The sequence below is a fragment of the Dromiciops gliroides genome, chromosome 4 (genome assembly GCF_019393635.1).
Source record: "Dromiciops gliroides isolate mDroGli1 chromosome 4, mDroGli1.pri, whole genome shotgun sequence".
Classification (NCBI taxonomy): Eukaryota; Metazoa; Chordata; class Mammalia; order Microbiotheria; family Microbiotheriidae; genus Dromiciops; species Dromiciops gliroides.
In genome coordinates, this window is record NC_057864.1 from 292,678,196 (window position 1) to 292,698,268 (window position 20,073).

The window sequence follows — 20,073 nt, forward strand, 5'->3', positions numbered from 1 at the left end:
ATAGGTCAAAATGACTGGAGATGGCCTCAGATGTGATGGGAGATCTTGGCCTTTTTAAGCTAAGTCTTCCCCAGGTCTCATTTTGTCTTAGCTTATATCCATCCAGTACTTAAAGACCAGGTAAGACTTGAAGCAAAAGAGGGACTAGTTTGCCAACTCAAAAGAATCATATGTAGTCCAGAAGACCCAGGTTGAAATTCTTCTTCTTGAGGGCAGCTAGGTGGTGCAGTGGATAGAGCACCAGCCCTGGATTCAGGAGGACCTGAGTTCAAATCTGACCACAGACACTTGATACTTACTAGCTGTGTGACCCTGGGTAAGTCACTTTGCCCTGCAAAGAAAAAAAAAAGAAAAGAAATTCTTCTTCCACATACTGACTAGGTGACCCTAGGTACCTCCAGGCAGCTCCCTAAGACTATACATGGCAAGAAGGTGAGAGTCCACATTGGTAGAGGCAGTAGTAGTTCACCATGAGATCTGTGTGCTAGAGTGTTGAACCACCTTTTCAATGAGCTGATCTGAATCACCTCCTAAATAAGCTGATCTTATTCTGAATGAGAATAAAACTAATAGATCATCAATTTCCTTTGTTGTGCTAGTTTTGCTCTTTCGATTCCAATGTTTTGGACACTGAACCAGCTGAGATACAATGGTGCCACCTCAATGTGGGAGACTAGAAAAGCCCAGAAGGACAAGATAAATGCTTACATTACTTATATATTTACTTCACAAAATCTTTAGTTGAAGCCTTTTTAGAATCCAATTTTATTTTGGCAAAATTTCTCTTTTGCATGTTGTAGCTTTGAGAGGCACAAAAGAATGTGCTCTGTGGGCTTTGCAGTTCATAGAAGAGGTTTCCTATGTCATTATCTCACTTAACAAAAACACAATGTTCAAGTGGAAATCCAGGGTGGAAGTGATTGTACTGTTTATAATGCCTTCCCTGTCATAGGAAATAAATGAGCTATCTTTGGCAAACTGTTCGAAGGAGTAATGTTACCGAAGTCCTGAAGCCCAGATTTGCTGCTGAGGAAAAATCTCCTATCTGGGTGCTGGTCTAGGCTTAAGATAAATTATTTCATGTCTCTGGGGTTCATTTTCCTCATTTGTAAAAAACAAGCAAGTTGTCCTATGTGTCTGAGGTTCTTTCCACCTCACTGAATATGTGATCCTAAGAACAACACAGCAGGAAGAGGACATTGTTAACAAAGAGCAAAAATGTCCCTCTTTTGCCAGCAGGTTTCTGGTGCCCCCTGGGAGATGCCATCTTGTTGGGCTTATGAATCAGTCAGCCCCCCTAACTATGCAACTGTAAAATATGTAAGTGGACAGAGTCCACCTTCACTCTTCTGAGGCTATTAATAAGTTTATCTTTATGTTCACTTTAGGGCCATGAGACCAATTTCTTAAATTTTTCCTCCAGGCATCATTGATGCTTATAGTTTTAGTAACTTGAAGAAGTTGATCATTAACTCAAAAAAGGTTTCCCCTACTCCCCTTAGCGGAAGCTCTAATTGTCTTCTTCAGACTTTCACACTAAGGTATCAAAAGATAATCACGTCTTAGCAGGTGAAGTATTTATATAATACTTCTAATAACAGGAATTTGATTAAATTCAAATCATTTGGCATGTACAATTTTGCATTAGGCATTGTGGGAAGTTTTGCTTAGAAAATACTTGAGTTGGAATTCATATTTTTGACAAGATAGTCTGGCCAGGTTATATGTAAGGGTAACGAATACAATGAACCATGGAAACAATAGTCTTTATAGTAAATATACCAACCACATTATAGGTATCTTATTTCCATAGAGTAATATGGATGTAAGTGATCATACTATCCCTTCTGGTCTTTCTTAGAGCTGAAGAAAATTATAATACTTGTCAGAGGCTAGATTTTCATAGACTTGAATAACAGATGGAAATGATCTGTAGGGAGGGGGCAGTTAGGTGGCACAGTGGATAAAGCACCAGCCCTGTATTCAAGAGGACCTGAGTCCAAATCTGGCCTCAGACACTTGACACTTACTAGCTGTGTGACCCTGGGCAAGTCACTTAACCCTCATTGCCCTGCAAAATAAATAAATTTTTTAAAAAAGAAATGATCTGGACAGTATAGGCAGCAAGAATTAACTTCTAAGTCTATGAAGAGCCAAAAGAAAAAAAAGAGGATGATTTAAAAGGGAACAAGTATCAACCAACTATCAGAGATGGGCCCCATAGATGGAAGTTACAGGGAGATGTATTTGGACTCTATATAATCCCCATCCCACTTCCAATACACAGTGTCAATCACCACTCAACATCTTACAGTCAAGCAATCAATAAACTAGCGATTCTTAAGCACCTACTGTGTACCAGGAAGTCTACTAAGTATTGGAGATACAAAAAAAAAATAGCAAGAAACAGTACCTGCCTCAAGGAGCTCATAGTCTAAGGGGGAAACACATAAACAACTATATACCAACAAGATACACAGAGGGCAAGTTAGGAGTAGTATTGGAGGGAAAGCAGGGAAAGCATCAAGATTAAGGTGATCTGGGAGGAGTGTTTTTCAGAAGGCAGGTCTTCCTCTGAAATTTCAAGGAATCCAGGGAAGGCAGAAGGTGGAGATGACGAGGCAAAGTGTTCTAGACATAGGGGACAGGCTTTGTTAAAGAACTGAAACACTTCTCAGATTCAGCATTTTGAAAAGATACTTTCAGGACACAATCTCATGCATGTCCTTTCTCTTCTACTCTCATTCACCATAAAACCTCCTCTTTGTCTTCCTTAAGGTCTCTTCTATATACCCTTGAATGAGACATTTAAGCCTTTCTGGCCTTAGTTTCCATAGCAGGTCTCTTTCTATCTCTAAAACATATGTGTTCCCTTTAACCACTGAACTTTCTTGAGAAATTTAATCTTTACTCAAAGACTGATTACTCAGTAACCCATCTTCTCTTTAAGCCCATAAAATCTGACTTTACTTCATTTACTTTAATAAAATTGCCTTTAAAATTCATCATTGGGGGGCAGCTTGGTGGCACAGTGGATAAAGTAGCAGCCCTGGATTCAGGAGGACCTGAGTTCAAATCTGGCCTCAGACACGTTACACTTACTAGCTGTGTGACCCTGAGCGAGTCACTTAACCCTCATTGCCCCACTAAAAAGGAGAAAAAAAAATTAATTCATCATTGGACTCCCTATAACAAAATCCAATGAGATTTCTCAGAATTCATTCTCCTTCCTCTCTTTGAAACACTTTTTAAAAATTACCTTTTCTTTCTGAACGTCTTTCTTCTCTGGACTCCTGTAACACTGCATTTAGAGCTCTCTTTCTCTGGGTATCTCTGTATCTTTATGTTTCTCTAAGATTTTCTATGTCTCTCTGTGTGTCTTTCTGTCTCTGTATCTGTCTTTCTCTGTCTCTCTTATAGTTCTTAGTTTGTCTCCTTTGCTGGCCCCTGGTCCTCTTCCACATCTTTTAAGTGAAGTTTTCCCAGAATTATCTCCTTTAGTGTATTCTTTTATTCTACTAGCTCTCCTGTGAAAGCCTTGCACTTCATGCTCTACCCAGACTTCAGAATAATTATCTCTGGTCTGGATTTCTCTCTGGTGTTCCAAACTCATAGCTCCTCCATGGTCCTACAGAACATCTATGCCCTAGCAGCATTACCAACTCATGTTTCCTAAAATCCATTTTATAAACTTCCCCAAAAAATATTCTCCTCTGCCAGATTCCACTTTTCTGCCAGCAGCACCCAGTTTCTGATGTTATAATCTTTAATATTTATTATTGTTGATTCTTTGCTTTACCTTAACTCCCACCTCCAATCAGTTTCCAAATCCTGTCATTTGCCCTCCATAGTATCACATTCCTTCCTTTTTATTTGCACCACTACCCAAGAACTAGTCCATATAATCACCTCTCTTGATCATTACTATTGCCTCCTAACTGGTCTTCCAATTTCTACGCACTTCCAATATATCTTTCACACTATCTCTAGATTAGTCATTATTCTGGATATAATGAGTCATCATAGTAACCAGCTCAAACCCTTTATTGTCTTCGAAAGAAAAACACTTTTTTCCTATCATTGAGATCATTCACCAACCAGTGCCACCCTACTTTTCCTACATTTTTGTACTTTAGCCACTATGAACTATTTGTCAAAATCCTTTGTAAAAAGCCCCTTCTCTTTCCAACTTCTATATTGCCATCAAAGACACATCCTTCCTACCAGTCACCCAGCCTCACTGACTAGGTGTCACTTTGACTCATCACTCACACTCCACCACATAATATTTATTATGTTGTCTATATATTCTACTTGTTATATGCTGCTGCTAGACTATAAGCTATCTGAAAGCAGGATCACATCTAATATAAACTCTGTTTCTCTTCCAGTACCTAGCATAGGTTCATAATAATTTAATTGAATTAAATTTCATGAATAATTTTGCTTTCAATTAGAGTTGTCCAGCTATAAAATTATATTTTTCCCCCCATGGTGAGTTCTCCATCACTAGAAGTTTTTTTTCATGTCAAAACAAAAAGATGGCCACTTTTGGAGGATTATGCAGATGTAATTCTTATATTGAGTAGGGAATGTGACCTCCCAAGTTCATTCCAACTATCAGAACCTATCATTCCATAACTTGACTTGCTCAAGGGCATGTAGCTAGGGAGTTGCCAAGTGAGAACTAGGGAAGCTTTGTGTGGAGATATTGCCATTTTGCCCCCTCCTGTTTATAAAACAGTTTCATTTGTACAGGTCTTACATGGAACATTTTCAGTGAAATAAGTAAAAACAAAACAAAAGCCCAACATTTAAGCAACCCTCTTTGCATGGAATTAGACAGTCTTTATTGACTCAGTGGAATGTGTTGATGACAAAAACAAGCTTTCTCTGTCAACTCTGTAGGGAGTATCTTCCTGTAGCAGATATTTTTAAAAGCTCTTTTGCAGCTTTCTAAGGCTGTTTATGCAAAGTTGTCTCCTTTTCTAATAGGGTTTTCTGATTCCCTAGGGACTGATTCACTTTAGAAGAAGTAATCATTAAGACAGATTATTAAATTAAAACACACAATCAGCACAAAACTACTATATTTTGTCCTTTTTGACTATGTATATCATTGCTGACCTTGGTTCACTGCTCCCATCTAAACTGTAAATCATTTGTTTTTCTCTAAATGCCAGTTGCTTTAGGAATACTTTGTAGAAAAGGGAAAATGTGAAAGAATAAAAACTTTTTTTTAAAGCAGCAAGAGTTGAGCTATAGAAAACTTTTCTTTTCACTTACATGGGTTGAATAGGCAGAAATATCACTGTTTCAGGAAGGTAGAAAATTGATAGATTTAAATTAAGAGGAATTGGGTTCAATTCCTAACTGTGCCATTTACTACCTACCATCTTGAGAAAGTCACAATGACTCCCTGGTTGTCTCTTTAGAGACAGAAAGGTAAAACAATGGATAGAACGCTGAGCCTGGAATTAGGAAGATACTTATTAGCTTTATTATCCTGGGCAAGTCACTTCATCTCTGCTTGCCTCAGTTTCCTCATCCATGAAATGGGGATAATAATGGAAATTACCTCCCAGAACTTTTGAAGTAATTTTAATTTGTAAAGTTCCTAGCACCTTGTAGGTGCTAAATCAATGCTTGTTTCTTTCTTTCCTTTTCTTATTTGCAAAATGAGAGTATCAGGCCAGATGACCTCTAAGTTTCCTCACAGTGCTATATCTATGTTCCAATGTTATTCACATGAAGAAGATACATCTATAAATTTATAGATTTGTAAGTAAATGCTAGAGCCTGTAAAAGGTTCATTCACAGAGCATCCTTCCTCTTTGCTTAGTACCAATATACATAGGTTCATAGATTTAGAACTAATAGGGGCTTAGAGGTCATCAAATCTAAGTCAGTCATCTTATATGTAAAAGAAACGAAGCACAGAGATATAACCAGGATTATATTATACCTCTGGGCAGCTGCTTGGAAGATAGAGCACTGAGCCTGAAGTCAGGAAGACCTGACTTCAAAATTGGCCTCTTAAAACCCTTAATGACTGTGTTGCCCTGGGCAAGTCACTTAACTTTGCCTCACCTTCCTCATTTGTAAAATGAGCGGGAGGAAGGAAATTGCAAACCACTCTAGGGGGCTTTGCTAAGGAAACCCAATAATGGGGTTACAAAGAATCAGACAGAGCTTAAATAACTGAACAACAACAACAAAGCTCTAGGGAACCTTAGAGACCTTTAACCCAACCTTATTTATCTTGCAGATGAGACTAAGGAACATCAAAGAAATGAAGTGATCTTTCCTAGGTCATACAACTAGGAAGTTTCATAATTGGAAGGAGAAACCAGGCCTTTGGATTCACTGTCTAGTGTTCTTTACAGTATTCCATTGAACCTTTAAAACATGTGAATGGGCCTGTCTACATTTTTCAAGAGAAGAAAGGAATGTTTCAAATTTTTGTACTCTGCTGCAGATTGTCTCCCCTTTTGCCATATGAAAAGCACATTTCTGTCAAGCACATGGTATTTTCTTCATAGGGCTCTTTGTACACATGGAAAATGTGATAATTGCAATGTTTATTTCTCTCTAAAAATTTCCTGTGGGTTTTTTGAATGGTTTGCATTGGGGTGACATTGTCACATGATAGATTTGGAACTGGAAGGAACCCTGATGACCATCTAGTTTAGCCCTCTCTTTTACAGATGAGGATTCTAGCGACCAGAGAAATGAAATGATTTGTCTAAAGTCATAAAGATCATATGTGTAAGAGGCAGGATTTGAACCCAGGCCCTCTGACTCCAAATTCTGTATCGTTTAGGAAAGACAGAAAGGAAAACAAAATAAAAACAACAACAAACAATAGCTCCAAAGGTTAGAAGAAAAACTTCAGTTTTATTTTATTTTATTTTCCTGATGCATGGCTCAGAGCTGCAGAACCCATATTCACTCAATGTAATCTTTCATCAGTGCATGTGCTGGACTGCCTAACATCTGTGGATTGTTAAGATAAGTTATTACGCAGACCTGCTTTAGTTTAGATTAGTTTGGAACACATCCCAGGATATTCAATCAGTATGTAATTCCTGCAGGCTGCTAGACTGCTTGCTCCACATACTTCTCCCAAAATGTTTTTCGATCAACAGTCTTCTTGTCGAAATAGTTGTCACCTCAGCTGCTTTTCAACTCTTCAAGAAAGGCCTTTGTCAAGTAATCCCTCTGGACTGGCTATGGCTCAAGGCAAACCCTAGCCAATAATAGGTAAAATCTATCAAGGGAATGCTAAATAGACGTGCTAAAATAGCTTCTCTGTGAGTATCATACTAATCTCATTCTGTGTGGGTGGTGTTTGAAAGAGTGTGACAGAATCTCATATACTTTTTATTTTATACTCTATGTCAGTAATTTCTTGGTTTTTGATGGTGGGCTTGATCTTTTTTAATGTGATTTCTATAATTGAATGAGTAAGTTGGGTAAATATAGGTAGAAGGTTTTTCACAAAATAAGGTTTTCATATTTTTAAAAATTATTCTTATGTTTTATGTAAGGTAAAAGAGAAGATAAGTAGACTTCTTAGTCATTTTCAAATGCTTTTTTAGTTGCAACTATATAAAACATGATACGATTGGACATATATGACATTTACATGGAAATTTGTGTGAGAATTTAATGAACTTATGCAAGTGAAGTCATTTCAAACAAAAATTGGTCAATAATGATTTTAAGGTAATTTTAACTATATTTTGTCGATATTTTTTCTAGCATCAGACCAAAGGCAAGATTTTGTTGGAAATAGAATTAAAGTTCTATCATTACATAGTTTTCCATTAAATATTTTGGTATACTCTCCAACAGTTTTGTTAGTATAATCAGTATCTGACATGTATTGGTAAAAATTTTGTACATATTCAAATTATTGACACACAAGTCCTGACTACATTTTTTAAAAATTACCATGGCCTCCTAATAAAAAAAATGAATTGATCATTGAGAAAAGGATTGTCATTGAAATCATCATAATAAAATAATCATCCATTATATAGAGACAAGTATATTTTAAATCTCTACTTCCCCCCCACACACACACACTCCCCTATAAATATCTCTTAGGTTTCTGTTTTCTAGTTTTCCTCTCATATCAAAAAAAAATGTCTATTTTGATAACTCTGATAGTAAATATATATTTACAATGAGTTTGCCTCTGAATTCCTAGAAAAAGAAATATGTTTTCAGTATATTTGTCCTTAAATGTTGCCTTTCAGAAATGAGTGGTGAAAGCAATGAGTTAAAGAACATTTATTTTTGTTTCTGTAATAACAAATTGTGGAAGAGCACAATGTTCAATAGTTAAGGAACTGATGCAAAAGATACAAAAGCGTATCCCTACATTCCCTCCAGCTACTCAAATCCTGTCACCCTTACCACTGTTTTGGTAGCCACAGAAAACAAGAGGTTTCAAAAAATCAATCATGAAGCACACATATCTTGGACCTGTGCTATTTATGCTCAGGTCTTTGGGGACAGAGTGGGCTCTTTTCTTCTTCTATCCAAAGTCCTGGGCTGAGAGCATTTCCCCTGATAATGTCCAACTCAGTGTCTCTATTTTAATCAACTGAGACTTTTGAATGACCTTAATTCATTAAGCAGGGAAGCTGATGATATGTAACACAGTTGGGAAATAGCCATGTTTCCCTTATTTGGTCAGCAATTTAAGCGGAAACAGCTATACCCCATAAATCCTAAATTATGATATAGGTTTTATGAGATGAGCAGCTCAGCTTTTTGAGCATCTCAGTAAATGAGAATACTTTAGTATTTATTATGGTTCGTTGTATGTATATGATATATAGTCTTTGAATTAGATCCTCTACAGCCCATTCCTTATTTTTAGGAGGGGGAGGTGAGAGAGAAGTATAAAGCTTTGGTGATAGTCTGATTCTAATAACCAGCCTCCATTTCCTTAGGACATCAGTTTTCTTGATATTATTAGTCTCTTTTATTTATTCCTATGTCTAAGAAAACACTATCTGAACCTGGTTTATCAAGACCTATATATTATAAATAATAATAAATTAATATATATATATATAATATAAAGATATAAATATAATTTTAAAGCATATGCTATGTCTTCCTATCTTTGTTCTTTCCATCTCATACGTGCTTTTTCCCATCCTTTGGAGGAAGTTTAAAATAACATTTATTTCTTTCCTCCCAGCTTTAGATTTCCTATTCTTTTACCACATTCTATTTTTTTCTGATTTAATATCTACATTATTTTCTTCATCTGCTAACATATTACCCTTGTCATCCCATTTTTATTTTCCCTTTGGAATTTTATTGTCCTAGAACAAATCTAGGAAATTTGAATCTCAAACTTTGAGCGACGGTATCGACTTTAAAAAAAATCATGTGTGTAGACACTTACAAATATGTATATGTATTATTAAAAACATACGAATTTAGAACATTATACATAATGCCCTGTAAGCTTCTGTTGCAGATGTAATAGATTTTATTATTAGAGTATGATTAATGCTATGCATTATTAATTTTGTTTGGATCAAAATTGGTAACAACCTCATTGTCACTCATCACTTTGTCACTTATTAGAGGATGACAATTTTGAGGGCCTCATAAACCCATAAAATATTAGGAAAATTATTGTAATGACTAAATATGACAGTGGAGTATGGTGGCAGTGCAGTTTGGTATCAGAAAGACCTGGATTTGAATCTTGAAGCTGCAGGCACTTAAGTCTATGACCATGGTGAGACATTTAATGTCTCTGAGCCTTGGTTTCATCATCTATAAAATGGGGATAATAATTGCACCTCCCTTACAGAATTACTGTGAGGCTTAAATGAGATAATGTATATAAAGTGTTTTGCAGACATTAGAACTCCATATAAAAGTGAGCTATTGTTATTCAATGAAGGGCAGTAGTTTCCAAAGTTGCTGAAACTGGGTTTAGGGCAAGGAGACTTGCTAGAATCTGACACTAATTCTGCCAAATGAAGCTTTTGCCCATAGACAGCACTGTTGAATGGAGAAGGTTGGAGATGACAGCATATGGGGCACTATCATTGCCCTGGCATGCTCACTTAAGGCATCCATAGTCTGTGCTGAATAATTTGGAGGTCAAAGTGAAAGGGAAAATGCTTCCCAGAGAGATACATGGCCTTCATTATTACCCACCCTGCAATATTCAGAGGAGAGGGAGAAGAAAACTCTAGGATTACTGACAGCTGTTTTAAAAAAAAAAAAAACTAGTTTGTTTCTAAATTAAATTAAATATTCTGAAGGAATCATTGTGTTTGGGTAAATAGACATGAGTAAATCGGGACTCAGGTTTATTGCATTGTTAAGTAGTTACTTGGGGAAAAAATCACATAGCGTACCATAAAACATTCCTTGTGGTCAATTAAAAGGGAAAATAGAAAAGTGGAAAGTGAAAGGAAAATATGCAGATTGCCCTTTTGCTTTGTGCACTGTCATTTTTTTTTCATGTGACTATATATCTTTGAGATAGAAGCTAGACCTGTGATTTCCTGAGTAGGAACCTTACTCAACCAATTCAGCTTGATTCTCTCTTTGCAATTTGTAATCTTAGAGGATTTCCTAGAACATTGAGAGGTTAACATCCTTGCTCAGGATCACATGACCAGTATGTTTCAGAGGCAGCTCTTGAACCCCAATCTTGACTTCTTCTCTGGCTTTGTCCATTACACAACGAAGCCTTACCTTATGAATTTCACTAACACTGAAAAAAAATAAGGAAGTTGAGTGTAAAGGAAAAGGATCAAAGCTTAAGATCTATTAAGGACCCCAGAAACCACCCAGTCTTATGCCCTTATTTTACAGTTGTGAAAACTGAGACCCAGAGAGTAAATGCCCCAAGATGGAAAGTAAGCTTAGAACTTTTTTTTTATTCACAAACAATCGAAGACCTGAGTTCAAACTTGACCTCAAATACTAGCTAGTTGTTTGACCCTGGAAAATCACTTAACCTCTGTTTGCCTCGGTTTCCTCATTTACAAAATGAAGATAATAATGTTACCTGGCTTCCAGGGTTGTTTTAAGGATCAAATAAGATAATAATTATAAAGTCCTTAGCACAGAGTCTGGCAAATAGCACGCTTTATATAAATGATTTAAAAAAAAAACAGTAGTAGATAGCATTTATGTAGAACTTTAAGTTTTAAAAAATGCATTGCAAATATTATCTCATTTCACCATCACAATATTCTTGGGAAGGAGGTGCTATTATTATCCCCATTTTACAGATGAGGAAAGCAAGGCAGGCAGCAGTTATGTGACTTACCCAATGTAATCCAACTAGCAAGTGGCTAAAGCTATATTTGAACTCTGATCTTCCTGATTCTAGGTCCAGTGCTCTATCCATTGCCTTTCCCCTCTCTTCTTCTACTGAAGCCTAAAATCACAAAGCTCCAAGCATTTGCAGGCTTATCTGACAGTTGGAATATTGTCTGGATTGATATCATCTACAAAGTGCCTGAGGCCAGGGTTTGACTTCCGGTGCTCCATTCCACTCGGTCACCTAGATTGCTCTAAGTACCAAACATCAGGTCTTTTCCTAGTGATTAAGGTCTAAAGGTGACAAATCACCTCAGTTTTCTTCATACACAAATTCACCTTGGACAATCCTTTTCTTTTATGTCTGAGTAAATTGAGGGACAGACACTTGCTCAGCAGATCTAGGCAGGATGTAGATTTTACTAGTGCACATCCCACTTGAGAAAGTTCCATTTTCTCAAGAAATTTAGAAGAATTTTTGTACATACAAAGCTATCTAATTTCTCTTGAAATCAAATTATATTATTCAGGAAATATGCTACTTATTTCTTAACAAATATATACATATATACATGCATACACACATATATGTATGTGTGTGTATATATATACAAATATATACATATGCAGGTATGTAGTCTATGTAGGGGGAAACAGAGAGAGAGAGAGAGAGAGAGAGAGAGGTGGGACAATCTAGTATAGTGGATAGATAGATGACCTCAGAACTAGGACATTCTGGATTCATGGTCTTCCTTTGATAAGTGACCCTGAGAAAGTCAATTTAACTACTTAGTGCTAAAGTCAGCTCTCAAATCAATCACCAAGCATTCATTACGGAACTGCTATGTGACAGGCACTATGGTAGTGAAAATGTAGTAAATGAAACAATACTTACTTACATGTACTCTACATTCTAAGACTGTAAGTAGAAGATCTGCTTTGGTTAAGGGAGTTTCCTTCCAAGAGCTCTATGCACCAGTGAAACCAATTAGTCTCAGATAAATAAAAGCTATCACTTAAATGCATGTTCTTCCCCTTTTGCAGATAATGCATTTCTCTGAGTGAATTGGAAACTTGTTCTTTTCTTCTTTAAATAGGGTTATGTGGGTATGCAATTTATGTCGAAAGCAACAAGGAAATCTTAACCAAGTCCCGGAGCTTGGTTTTTTGGGAGTGGACCTCAGCCCACCACTGTCAAGACGCGGACTCTCAGTGACACAGCTACGGGGTGCAGGCTCCGAGGTGCCTAGGGAAAAGAAAGCCAGGCTACCAAGAACGATCAAGATCTCAGACCCCCTTAAGCACAGCAGCAGCCTCCCAGGACAATCACTCCATCAGGGGTCCCATTCAGAGCGAAGTAAAGGAAAACAGAAGTGTCCCAGAAAGCCATGGGTCTGGAACAAAAACAGGTTTCATCCAGATCTAGAAGTGAACCCCCTCGAGAAAGGTAATCATCCAGCAAAACCTGTTCTTTCTCTCTCCCCTAGACATCCATGTCTGGGGCATAGTCAGAAAAAGCCTTGCCATTTGGAGGCCCCCCTGGCTTGTAAAAAGGTAGAGAATGTTAGAAACCTTTGTGTACCCAAAACCTAACTGTAGAGGTGAAGAAATGGGTGAGTATGAGCCCACATATGGATAGATCACCACTGCATTGTACAGCTAGATGGAAGGGACCCCAGAAGACCCCCCCATTTTGCAGATGACGAAGATGAGGTTCAGGTTAAGTGATTTGCCCAAAGTCACAAAGGTGGCGGAGGTAAATTTGAACCACATCCTTTGAGTCAGTATTATTTCCACTGTATTTAACCTTAGAGTATATATGATTGAAAATATATTTCATACTTATTGTTCAGTTGTTTGTCATATCCAACTCTGTGACCCCATTTGGGGTTTTCTTGGCAAAATAAATATTGGAGTGGTTTAGCATTTCCTTCTCCACCTCATTTTACAGATGAGAACACTGAGGCAAATAGGGTTAAGTTACCTGTCCAGGGTCATATAGCTAATAAGGGTCTGAGACCAGATTTGAACTCAGATCTTCCTGACTCCAGGGTCAGGGTTCTATCCACTGTATCACCTACCTGCCCTTTTCATATTTATAGACCTAAGCATAATATATCATCTGACTTTCTCTAAAATTCCATGGTCCATGAAATTTTAGTGTTGCATAGTTTTTTTCTACTCATTACTCACTAAGAAAGTGGCACAGCAGATAGAAGATTGGACTTGGTGTCAGTAAGACACAAGTTTGAATCCTATTGCAAACACTTAGTAGCTGTGTGACCCTGTGTAAATCATTTGGACCTCTCAGTACCTCAGACAATTCTCTAAGATCATAAGTTGCATAAAAAGTGCTGACTTGCACTGGTGGGGAGGGGGTTCTTCATCTGGGAGGTTCCTACACACTTGAAATAATTATTCTGGGTAAAAATAAATGATATTTACACAACATTTAATGTTTGCAAAGTTCTTCACATGCATTTCTTTGTTTTTTACCTTACAACTCTCTGAGATAGACAAAGTTAGTGTCTGAGGGGATGTTTTTAAATCCAATCTTCATGACTCAAAGTCCCCCTTCTCTAACCTAGCACTAGATTAGATTTCTGATATGAACATGTTTATATTAAAACATCCCTTGTTTATATTCCTGGGTAATTCATAGACTGTCTATGGTATCATGTTTGACATACATAGCAATATAGAAATGGGTCACAGTTGAAATGAAGTAGTCAATAATATCTCCTTCTTCTACCATAGACCAAAAAATTTAAGATGGAAGGGTCTTCTGTTGTCATCTTGTCCAATCCCTTTGCTTCATTGATGAGATAAGCAGCATTCACAGACAATAAATGATTTGTCAGATGGCACAGAAATTGCTAGTGTCAGCATTAGGGTCAGAATCTCAATTTCCTGACTCCCAACCCAGTGCATTTTATATTTTATCACTTTGCTCACATCTATTGTTAAAAAGTGTTTTTTGTGCCTCACAGTAACAATGATTCTTGATAGTCATTGGACTATATCTAAGAAATGTTTCAGTAAATTAACAAACATTTAAGCACTTACTATGCACTAGGCATTGTGCTAAGCACTATGGATACAAAGAAAGGCAAAAAACACAAAACAGTTCCTGTCCTCAAGGACTTACATTCTAATCAGAGAGAGAAAATATAGGTAAGCAACCTTTAAGAGAAGGCTCAAATGGGAAACAAGCAAAGGGCCTCTGCCAAATGTGACTCATTCAACAACTATTTGTTGTTCTTTAGATCTTATCCATGTAGACAATTTGAAAATATTGAAATCATTCACAGTGGCAAAAACCATAAAACATGGTTCTTAGAAACACTCTGAGGCAGTTGGCTCATATCTGGAAAACAAGAACTTGGTGTAAAGCTTTTAACATGGCTCTACATCACCCACTTCTAAAAGTCGATGTCATATTTATTTATCGAATCATACAGTAATGCTAATAATGATGTGAAAAGCATTTGTTTCATAGCTTAAAGGGGCACTGTTCGATTGGTCTAATTTTTGTGATTTAAATTTTTTTTCATTGTTCTTATTTTACTTTTTTTATATTTCTGGTAGGAAGAAGACTTCGTTGGCTAGTGAGCAGAATGGCAAAGTGGGCTGAAAAGTGAACGTAAAACGTGTGCCAAAATCCTCCCCTCCAGCAAGGAGAAGGACCTGTGGAGGAGAGGGAGAGGAAAGAAAGGCGGGAGAGCAGAAGCTGGAGAAGGCCGGTCACAAGATTTGCCAGAAAACATGAGGAGGGGAAAGGGTGTGGAGGATGATAAGCAAAGGAAAGAAGAAGAATATCAGACTCGGTACCGAAGTGACCCCTAACCTAGCGAGGTATCCCGTCAAGCCCACCCCGAAGAGCATCAGATGCGCATGCATGCCAAAGTATCGAAAGCCCGCCATGAAAGGAGGCATAGTGAGTGTCTTTGCCCCACACAGAGGTGGAAGAATCAGAGGTTCCCGAGAACAAGTTAGAGAAACGGCCCAGCCCTCTGGAACTCAGGACCGAAAATCCCTTTTGGAAACTCAGAGGTCATATTCCATAGAAAGAACGGGTGATGTAAGAATATCCGTTTCTAAACAATTAACTAACCATAGCCCACCAGCTCCCAGGCACGGCCCTGTTCCAACAGAGCACCCGGAGTCCAAGAACCAAGAGTCTTTCAAAAAGCAGAGTCGCCTGGATCCTAGCTCCGCTATACTTATCCGGAAAGCAAAGAGAGAGAAAATGGAAACGATGCTGAGGAATGACTCTCTAAGCTCTGACCAGTCAGAGTCAGTACGGCCATCACCTCCTAAGCCCCACAGGTCCAAGAGAGGGGGGAAGAAGAGACAGATGTCCGTCAGCAGCTCCGAGGAAGAAGGTGCCTCTACACCTGAGTACACCAGCTGTGAAGATGTGGAAATAGAAAGTGAAAGCGTCAGTGAAAAGGGTAAGTGAGAGGTAGAAAGTGGAGTAACTGGGGAAAAGGGGAAAATGCACACTGCTCCCATAGTCTTGCTTTATGACATTCTGTTCTTTCTTTGATGACCTGCAGTCCTTGACAATCTCACACACACACACACACACACACACACACACACACACACACACACACACACACGGTTCTTATGTAGAATTTGAAAACACAACCAAGTATTCCAGATTTACAAGGTCTTTACCCACCATAACTCAAGGACAGTGCCTTGAAATTTAAGTTCCTTAACTGTTGGTTGTTAATTCACTTAATTTTTGACTGGGGAAGGCTGCTACTCTTTTCCATGGAACTGTAGGTGGTAAATGTTCTAAGCAAAACAAAATGATTGACTTAAGAGGTTTGAATGGGCAGTCATAGAAAACAACACTACTCCAATGAATCTTTCTCATAAGGTTTTGAGGAAACTATGGCCTCAAGAAAAGAATTGAAAAAATTTTAATGGAAAAAATTCTCACCAAAACTGTGGTAAAAGGTAACTGAAAATCCATATGTATATGTGTATACATGTACATATACACTTACACATATAAACACATATGTATCTTTGTATATGTGCATATAACCATATGGATTTTCATGTAGATACGCATGCACACACATAGCTTTCATATTTATGTATACATGTAGTTTTCATGTGTGCCATGTGAGCATTGCATATACATGGGTTTTCATATTTTTACATATTGTACACATACATGAATTTCATATACATACACAAATACATAGATTTTCACATATACACTCCCATATATGCATATGGAATATCATGTATACAATTGTGCATAAACATGACTTTTCATATATGCATACCTATATACACATATTTTCACAAATAAGTGTGTGTATACATGGATATATACACATGTATGTGTTTTAATATATGCATACATGTGTAAACATGTCGGTTTTCATATAGCTGTGTAAACAAATACAGAATTTTCCTATATATAAACCCACATGTATGCACATAATTGACTTTCATATATACACACATACATATGTAACAATTGAAATGATGCCATCTACTGGAGACTTAACTGTAGAAAGCTCCACCATGAGGAGAAGGTCTCTGAGGGCAAGACCATGCATCTTTTCTTTGGTGTCAGGAAGTGACATTGGCTTGTGGGAGGAAGAAGGGGGGAGGCTGGCGCTCTGACTCACGCTCTTTCATGTGGACTCTGGCAGACAGCAGAGCTAGGAATACTCTCTCCCTTTCATAGATAGTGAAATCTAGGCCTTTCTCTCTCTCTTTACAAAATTCTTATTCTCCTTAATAAATGCTTAAAAGTCTAACTCTTGCTAAAGCTTATAATTTATTGGCAACCACTCATTTGATATTTTAGACAGTATAGCTAGAATTTTAGCCTTTATACATATACACATACATCTACACATACATGGAGATTTATGTGTGCATGTGTAAAATATGTATATTTTGGAAGTGTGCTAGTCATTTACCACAATTATTTAAGCCTTTCAAAATCAACTTTATTTTTTATCAATTGATCCCCACACTTTTGACCGCCCTCCCCATAATTTGATTCATTTGATTATGTATACATGAATGTACATATTATGTGTATACATATACCCCTCTTTGTGTAGGTGTGTATATATGTATGAACATACATATATGGATTTACACACATGTGTATGTGTATAAATGCATGTGTATATTCAAAACCCAAATAGAACATAAATGGAATATTTGAAGAGAATATATTGGGGAGGTTGGTTGTTTTGGTTTGGTTTCAGGATAGACAGGAAATATGGCCATTGGACTACATTAAAGTCATCCAAGCCATCTTCTTAGAAGAACTAGTTGTGAAAAAATGTAAACAAACAAACAAAACCCAAACAAACAAAAAAAGCTAAGGTAGTATTTGATGAAATGAAATTGTGGGAGTAGCCATTCCCTTTCTAACATTTTGAGGGCAATTTAATGAGTAGGTGGATTGTTTATTCAGAAAATGTTTTGATGTTATTTTAAAAAGTGTTTTCCATTCATTAATGAATGTAACAACAGAAAGCTGATATAGTCTGATCACACAATTGCAAGTCAGCATGGAATTGAGAACTAGGAAACCCATTTTCAAGGTTAGACTCTGCCATTAATGGGCTGTGTGGGTTTCATTGTCTCTCTGGCCCTCTGTTCTCTTATCTAGAAAATAAAGATTTGAACCAGATGGTTTCTAAGTTCCCTTTTAGATGGAAAGTTTTTCTATGATTTTGTCAATTAAAACTCTGTTTCAGGTTGGCCATGCTTTTGATTGAGGTGAAAAAAAAAATGAAGTTTTGCCTTTTTGATGATGAACATGTTTATTTAGTGAAATATGTTTTCCTACCATATATTCATATTTCTTTTACTATAACTAAATTGAGTAAAAGTAATGAATTAAAAAGTTGACTTCACTCCCTTCAGACCAAACCAAATCTCCTTAGGCTTAATGTGAAAGAATCTATACACAAAAATGTAAAAACCTTGTATTAGATGAAGTACCTCTGTTTATTGAGAGAGAACATTTTATTATAATGTTATTGCATGTCATATGGAGAACAATTATTCAAAGAAGCTCTTATATACAGAGAATCAATTTATTCCCTTTTAAGTTACTTTTTGAAGAGGTTTAATGAGGAGGAGATGCTAGGCTTTGTTTCTTCTTGATCCCAGAGTGAAACATTGGGAGTAATGTGTAGAAAGTTGTAGAGATACAATCAGACTTGCTGTAAAGGGGGAAAACAATTTTTTAAAAATTCCTAACCTTTTGAGATATCCAGACATAATGACCTGGCTCAATAATTTATTCTGGTAAAAGGCAGATGATTATTATTTGGGTAAAATCTGTGTACAAGGCATTCTTGGTCAAGGATGATTACGATCAGATAGACTTTAAGGCCTCTTCCAACTCTTGTTTATCTTTTGATTATTTTTATGTATTACATGGTATATATTTCATACATTATATTTTATAACTAAGAGTTAACTATGGTATGTTCTTTAGTCTGACAGTCAATGGGTTATCATGATTACCTTTGTACTTTACTGTTATATTTCTTCAAGACTGATCTGTTTTTAAGGAATTGTGATGTTTTAACTCAATCTGCTTATTGGACATGTGGACTATTCCTAATATGCTACATAATCAGACTTATAATGATAGCTGCAATGAAACAACTAACATAATAGCTAGCATTTATATAAGTACTTTAAAGTTTTTAAAGAGTTTTACAAATCTTATCCCTGTTGACCCTCCAACTGCCCTGTGAGGCAGGTACTATTATTATCCCCATTTGACATTTGGGGAAACTGAGAAAGCTAGGTGGAACACTGGATAGAACACTCAGTTTGGAATCAGGAAGACAGCTTCATGAGTTCAAATCTAGCCTCAGACACTTAGTAGCTATGTAACTGTGAACAAGTCACTTAACACGGTTCCCCTCACTTTCTCATCTGTAAAAAATGATCTGGATTCTTTATTAGAGGGTGGAACCAAGATGGCAGAGAGGAAACAGCAAGCTGCCTGAGCTCTCCTTCTATTCCCTCAAAAAGAACATTAAATCAAGCCTCTGGATGGATTCTGAAACTATAGAACCTGCAAAGAGACAGAGAAACACAGTCTTCCAACCAGAGATAATTTAGAAGACTTCAGGAAAAGGTCGGTCTGACTCGGGCAAAAGGGAGGCCCAGAGCAGGGCAGCAGCCCAGCGCCAAGGGGGTCATGGCAAGTCAGCAGGAGCTGCGGGCCACAGCCAAACAACTGAGGCCCCTGGAACCTGGCTCAAAAATCTGGTGGCCAAGAAGGACAGTGGAAAAACCTACCTGCACCAGCCGAGAGGGCAGGCAGTAGGGCCACGAACTGGACAGGCAGGATCAGGCGCCTGGCTGAGCGCACCCAGACAGGAAGTGCAGGGGGGAAAACTACACACAGTATAAAGGCCTCAGAGTAAAAAGTTGGTCACACAGCACCTATACCCCTGAACCAGAAGCCCAAAACAGGGACCCTGGTGCCCCCAGAGCAGACCTCAACTTAAAAAATAAACAAACAAGCTGCAATAATGTGTAACAATCAAAAAAGAGCCCTCTCCATTGAGAGCTTCTTTATCAATAGGGAAGAAGCCAACACAAACTCAGATGAAGACAGTACCCTCAAATTGCCTACATGTGAAGCCTCACGAGGGAAGGTGAATTGGTCTCAAGGACAAAATGCCTTCCTAGAAGAGCTCAAAAATGATTTAAAAAATCAATTGAGAGAGG

The 20,073-nt window shown here is 37.4% G+C and overlaps 2 protein-coding genes across 6 annotated transcripts in view; both read left to right on the forward strand.

The window, feature by feature from the left end:
- LOC122752745 (regulating synaptic membrane exocytosis protein 1-like) overlaps positions 1 to 15,046 on the forward strand; it is a 386,130-nt gene extending 371,084 nt beyond the window's left edge. For all 5 annotated transcript variants that reach the window (XM_043999635.1, XM_043999634.1, XM_043999637.1 and 2 more), the window contains 2 exons: positions 12,418 to 12,766; positions 14,908 to 15,046. In XM_043999635.1, coding sequence (XP_043855570.1) covers positions 12,418 to 12,766; positions 14,908 to 14,960 — 402 coding nt within the window. In that variant the 3' untranslated portion in view covers positions 14,961 to 15,046. The remainder of the gene's footprint in view (positions 1 to 12,417; positions 12,767 to 14,907) is intronic.
- A 38-nt stretch (positions 15,047 to 15,084) lies between these two features.
- Positions 15,085 to 20,073, forward strand: part of LOC122752744 (regulating synaptic membrane exocytosis protein 1-like) — a 357,197-nt gene continuing 352,208 nt past the window's right edge. Inside the window, 5 exon segments of the mRNA XM_043999633.1 lie at positions 15,085 to 15,159; positions 15,161 to 15,194; positions 15,197 to 15,256; positions 15,259 to 15,327; positions 15,330 to 15,773. Of these exon segments, the coding sequence (XP_043855568.1) occupies positions 15,085 to 15,159; positions 15,161 to 15,194; positions 15,197 to 15,256; positions 15,259 to 15,327; positions 15,330 to 15,773 (682 nt within the window).